Source organism: Phaseolus vulgaris, chromosome 8 (assembly GCF_000499845.2).
Source record: "Phaseolus vulgaris cultivar G19833 chromosome 8, P. vulgaris v2.0, whole genome shotgun sequence".
In the NCBI taxonomy this organism is placed as follows: Eukaryota; Viridiplantae; Streptophyta; class Magnoliopsida; order Fabales; family Fabaceae; genus Phaseolus; species Phaseolus vulgaris.
The window spans coordinates 56,739,995-56,746,450 of NC_023752.2; the positions used below are offsets into that span (position 1 = coordinate 56,739,995).

The 6,456-nt window shown below is 33.5% G+C and overlaps 1 protein-coding gene across 1 annotated transcript; it reads left to right on the forward strand.

Moving 5' to 3' along the window:
• The first annotated feature begins 3,831 nt into the window (after positions 1-3,831).
• LOC137826470 (protein transport protein Sec61 subunit gamma) lies at positions 3,832-5,960 on the forward strand. Its single transcript, XM_068632442.1, has 3 exons — positions 3,832-4,004; positions 4,101-4,216; positions 5,712-5,960. Exons 1-2 carry the CDS (start codon positions 3,911-3,913, stop codon positions 4,214-4,216), a joined length of 210 nt encoding a protein of 69 aa, XP_068488543.1. The 5' UTR covers positions 3,832-3,910; the 3' UTR covers positions 5,712-5,960.
• Positions 5,961-6,456: the final 496 nt, after the last annotated feature.

Below are 6,456 nucleotides of genomic sequence, written 5' to 3' on the forward strand. Positions count from 1 at the left end.
TCATTCAATGAACGTTGAAGACCGTCATGTTCTCTTGGTTCTTGATCATTTATCCCATAAGCTTTTGACTCACGCTCTTCTACGTTAAACCAAAAAAATATTTTATCAGGATGTACTTTTTCAAATTTTCTTTTTCGAACAAGAGAATTTTAACTTTGTTAAATTTTCTCTTGAATTTCAGGTTTGATGGCCGCCACAAATCCCAAAGGTCGAGCATATTTTCAAAAGCTATTTAGCAAACCTGACGGTTTAACTCCTCAAACTATAAGAGAAATTCAAGCTAGAAAAGAAACTCAAGACGGAAGAGAGGATGAAGTGGTAGAACCGATCTCTCGGGTTGAAGCTAGTCTCGACATCGGTGATGCTGGCAATGCTATTGTGGAGCCTCCTAAGAAGAATAGAAAAAGAGATAGAAGTAGTAGGTGGTCACATTCTTCACCACAACATCATCGTCATGGTGCCGACAACTTCTCTCAACCTCTTTCAGAAACTATTTTTTGGTGCTTCTAGGCGATTCTCAGAGTTTGTTCATACCAACTTAGATGGACCATCCTGACATATGTTTCAGTCAGTAAATGTTTCTTCTTTGACAGATTCAGCTATCGAACTTGCTACTCGGTCTTTACTTATTGCAAAACAACTTAGAGCAGAAACTGTTAGTGATGTCTCAACCATTGAATTTGAAAATGTAAAAAAGGAGTGTGCTGAGTCTAGCAAAAGTTTTGAATCTGCTATTCAAGCTAACTTGGCCTTGACCAATCAACTCAAAGAACTGTTAGATGTCCATGCTCATTGTGAAGCTAAAGAGGAATCTTTAAAGGATGAAATCGTTGGTCTGACTGCTGAAAGGTTATCATTTCAAGATGAAATCCAAAAGTTGAAGGGAGGCCTAACTGATTTGTCTGTTGCCAAACATGCTGATGTTGAAATGATAAATCAATTAGAGCTTAAGATAAACAAATTAGAGAAAGATCTAGCAGAGGCCGCGAACTTTGTTGTTGATCAACATAGGCTAGGTTTTTCCAAAGCTCTTCAACAAGCCAAATATTTTTACAAGATTCCTTTGGATGAAGGAAATTTTGATGAAGGCAAGGATTTCTATAATGGCGAGCTCATTCCCGTTAATGATATTCCTTATGATAAAGCTTAAGAAGAGGAAACCGCACATGACAATGAAAACGTTGACATTGAAGAATGACTTTTTTTTTTAATTTCTTTTTGTTTTTTGTAATACCTCCCGGTCATTAGTTACCAATTTGTTACGTTTTGGTTTGGCCTTTGTTTGCCATGTTTGAACTTATTGGACCTTAATATAATAGTTTTAGCATCATATATCAATCTTTCAACCTTTCGTCCTAGATCAATCGTATAAAACAATTTGTGAAAATGACTAACTATTTTAAACTAGTCTTTTAAAACGAAATAAGCTTAAAGATTCTCGATCTTCAGGCGTTTTCAACTTATGATAAAATAAATTAAGTAAAGATAGTTAAATATTTTTAAACCTTTTGACCTTTTAACATTTTTCAATATATCAACTTGTAATAAAAAAAATCATGTGAATATGGTTAAATGTTCTAAGACTTTTCAACCTTTCGGCCTAGACAAAGTTTATATTTGGTTAAATTGTTTATTCAAAACAAATTCTTATATCAAAGACAAGACATTTTTTGTCGAAAGATTTTTACTTCTTCTTAATCAGTTAAGTTTATCTTAAATAACATTTATCTATTATTGGAACGTCATTGACCAAAAGTTCTAAGTGTTGAGTTATAGAGATTCGCTTAGTATGAAAAATTTGACATGTATTTCTTTTTGTAAAAATTTACCTGGAATGAGAATTTCATTGACTGAGAAGTTCGATTTAAAACAAATGCGCTCTCAGGAGGGATTCAAGTGGAATGAGAATTATCCTTGGCTGAGAGGCTTGATTTAGACGAAATACATTATCGGGAGGGATTCACTTGAAATGAAAACATCTTAGGCCAAGAGGATTTAGTAAGATGAAATGCACTATCGGGAGGGATTTCACCTGGAGCAAAAGCTTCCTAAGCTGAGAGGTTTGAAATAAATGAAATGCACTCTTGAAAAGGATTTCACCTAGAGTGAAAGCTTCCTAGGCCGAGAGATTTAAGTTAAATGAAATATTGAGAATTTGTCTTCATATGAATAACTTCTTCATTAAGTAGTTCAATCTTTAGATCGAAAGATTTATATATATACAATGATAGATGCTTGACATTACACATAATTAGCTAAAATAAAACTTCAAGTGGCTTGCATTCCATGTTCTCGGTATTGCATTTTCATCTAGTGTCTCCAATCTATATGCTTCATTTTGTAGATTTTCAACTATTCTGAACAGGCCTTCCCTGTTTGGTGCTAATTTTCCTTAGGTTGAATCTTTTCTTGCTTCAGTTCTCATTCTCAACACTAAATCTCCTTTGTTAAAAACTCTCGGCTTGACTTTTGCATTAAATCTTTTGCACGCTCTTCTTTTCACTACCTCCTCTCTTATTTTTCTTTCTCTCGAAGTTCTTCAATCAAGTCCAAATTTGTTCTTAAACATTCGTTATTTAGGTCCCAGTCTTCTATTTGTCTTTGCAAAGTTGGTTCACTTACTTCCACCAGTATCTTGGCATCAATATCGTACGTGAGGTTGAATGGAGTTTCTCTAGTTGTTGTTTGCAGCGTGCATCTATATGCCCATAGTATTTCAGGTAACTTCTCGGCCCATAATTCCTTTACATTTCCATGTATTCTTTTCAACTGGCCGAGAATGACTTTGTTGGAAGACTCTTCTTGTCCATTCGTTTGCGGATGTTCAACCGAAGTTGTTATAAACTTAACTCCTAAATCTGCATAGAATTCCATAAGTTTTTTATCAGTAAACTGTCGGCCACTATCAGTTATAATAGTATGTGGGATACCAAATCTACAAATTATATTTTTCCACACAAAAGTTTGAACTTGTTGAGCGGTTATTCTTGTGAGAGCAACTTCTATCCATTTTGTGAAGTAATTTATTGCAATGACCAAAAACTTTGTTTGTCTTCTTTTCAAAGGAAATGGTCTTAGAATGTCCATACCCCACTTTGCAAATGGCCACGGCGAAACAATTCTTTGTAAATCCTGAGATGGTATGCAATTAAGATTACCAAACTATTGACATTTTTTTTTTGCAAACATTGACGTATTCATTACAGTCTCCTCGTACTGTCGGTCAATAATACCCAACTCGTAAAATTTTTGTTGCCATTGTTCGTGCACCACATTGTAGTCCACAAAGTTCCCTCTTGTATAACTCATCTCCTATTATGACAATTTTGGTGGCTTTTCTTGCAACTTTGACATCATTTTGAACAAATTACTATTGATTCTTTATTACTTCTTTATACAATGTGATCCAATCATCTTTTGTTGTTGTATAATAGAATTATGGTGAGTTTGTCTTCGTTGACTTGCCAATTTGAACAATGAATCCACTCTTGAGTTTTGTTCTCTTGAAATGTGCTCAATCTCGACCTTACTAAAGCTTTGCATGATGTTTAAAATTTTATGATAATATCATAGTAACAAAGAATTTTTACTAAATTCATATCTTTTGTACATATTAAAAAATAATTTTAAATATAATAAAAGTTAAATTGAGTTATCTAAACTAAGAATTTAAAGTTTAAAAATATTCTAAAATTAATTTGTTTTTCATCAAATTCTACCTAAACGAATTTGAAATATTTTTTATCAAAATTATCTATATATAATTTTTAAAATAACTATTCTAAAAAAAAAATAAGGCATGTTTTTGCTTAGATAAACAACCTGCCTCCATATAAAATAAAACTTTTCAGAAGAAAAAGAAAAAAGATCGACACATATTTGCATTCTGGTATCCAGTGTCTGAGAGAGAATGGACGCCATTGATTCCGTCTTCGATCCACTCAGAGAATTTGCCAAGGACAGCGTGAGGCTCGTGAAGCGCTGCCACAAGCCAGATCGCAAAGGTGAAACCCTAATTCCAATTCTACTCCTTCCTTTTCAATTCGATTCGAATCTATGTGCACTGGATCCTGATTTTTCCGATGCATTTTGTATTTTAGAATTCTCCAAGGTTGCCGTGCGTACCGCAATTGGTTTCGTCGTGATGGGGTTCGTGGGTTTCTTCGTGAAGCTCATTTTCATTCCAATTAACAACATTATCGTCGGATCTGGTTAGGTAAATTATACTACTCACCCAAAAATGTCTTTTTTAATTGTTTGTTATATGCTCTTTTCGGGTACCTGGATCTCTTTGTTTATTATCTGCTCAAGTTAGAGATCGCCATTGGATTTGTGTGTGTGTAGATTTACAAAAAATAAATATTTGAAGGGCTTGTTTGATTGGGAAGAAATATTGTTTCAGTTATTAGCATTATTTTATCTGCTTGTAACTATATGATGTGATGGATTGAAGCCAATATGGGTTCTATTCGCTTGGATACCTAATGATGTGTGAACCGTGTGGAATATTTTTGTGTAAATCCCTGTGTCTGGAAATTTTATAATGGCTCAGACAGTTTTCATTCTTTCTATTGATTGATTGATAAGTGTAAGTGACGAAGTAAATTATGTTTTTTAAGTAAAATTGAAGTTAAATAAATAAATTAGGTGCTCTGTTTGGTCCATTTGATCGTGTCAAGCAAGCGTATGAATGGGAATGGTTGAGTTCTTGTTTGATTGAGGTTCTTTATATGCATATGATGATATGAATGGGTGATCGATGACGGCAACAAAGTTAGAATCTTGAACCTTGTGCCTGTTACTCAAACTCTCCACCTAACCCACCACCACTCCTTCCACTAAGCCGACCTTACTGAGATCGACTTCTGTTTGTCTTCTGTTTTTGCCCTGATCATATAATTGTCTAGATTAGATGGCATGGTAATAAAGAACGGTGAATTCCCTGTTCAAGTCTCTTCTTTCTATAAAGCAAAATTAAGACACAGTGTTTAGCCGATGTACAAGAGTATGTTTGTTTCCTTATATCTGTGCTTCCTGATGGATTTTCAACGTGAATTTATGGTTCATGGAGTTCTGAGGTTGAACGGGGTTGAATGCCAAATCAAACATATATTTCAATGAACTTTATGATCTCTCTATTGGCTATTAGGGTGCATAACTTTACTAGTTTTTATCTTGTCATAATGCTGCCGTTTGCTAATTGGCAGGTGACTTTCCCATCTTTGACTCTGTTATGTTCTAGGTTGCCCTTGCTTATTTTGAATAGTATTGTATTTTATTTAAATTGTAGAATTTTTTTGAAGGGCCAATAACTAGATGATGAATTAATTGGTTGCATTGTAATATGGTTTTCATAAGATAAATTCTACTGTCGTTATTTTCCAATGAACATACATGACAATAAGGTGCTACGATTTCATATTCAAACATCTGAGGTGTGGTGGGGTTATTTTATGGGTACATGTGTAAGAGATTATGCATATCTATCACCTCGGGAGCAATGTGAGAGTATTTATCAAATAAACTGTTGTTAAGGACACTATTATGGAATTTTCTACTTTCTTTGAAAAGGCAATTTTAGATAGTCTGGTTTTTGTAACAATTTTCATTTATTTGGTCTGTTTCGAGATGTTGGCTGTGTTATTGATGAAATTTTCTTGAACGAAGTATGCAAAATGAATGATTTAAATAAACCTTGGTTTTCTCCACAGGGTGGGGAACTGCAACCGCCTCTGGACTTCTAGGTGTCAAGAAAAAGGAGGCAGAAAGAATTCCCCCATGAATAGATAATTAATCTTAGTTCTGTTATATTTAATTTTTATTGTTTTTCCTTATTACTGGAAGGAAGCAAGGAAAGTTTAAAGAAAGTTTGTGCTTTCTTTTGTTATATATACCTTTGACACATTGTTTTGATTTAGGATAAGGAGGAAGAAGGATTGGTGAAACTGTAGCTTTGTTTTTAGTTCATGTTAACTGTTTTCTTTCTTTTATGATCAATTCATGCTTCAACAGTGCAGCTGGCTATTTATTGGCCGCTCAACTGAATCCAAATTTAAAATTTTAAAAAATAAATACTTTCCTGTCGCCATAATAATTTTTTTTTATCTTTTTTCAACAATCTCTCTGTAATTAATCAGGAGTTATTCATGAAGAACTATTAAAGTTGATCTGAGGTTAAACAATATGAATATCTTTTCATCATAGCAGTTTGTAGGTTTTTTCTTCCATCATCGATATCTTGCTTTGCACCCCTCTTAACCTTGTGAAATAGCTAAATTGCTTTTAAATGTTTTTAAATTTTTTTGTACTTTCACAAAGATTATATCTTATTCGGAAAGAATTAACAATCTTTATATGAAAGATAGTTTTGAAAACAAATTTACCAGCATGATCATACCCTTTTGTTATGATTGGAAAAAATGTGAGAACTGAGATATGAAGTAGAGATAACGTTGA

Coding starts and splice junctions, on each gene's coding strand:
- LOC137826470 (XM_068632442.1), top strand. CDS start 3,911: ATGGACGCCATTGATTCCGTCTTCGATCCACTCAGAGAATTTGCCAAG. Junction 4,005..4,100: donor CCACAAGCCAGATCGCAAAG/GTGAAACCCTAA, acceptor TTTGTATTTTAG/AATTCTCCAAGGTTGCCGTG.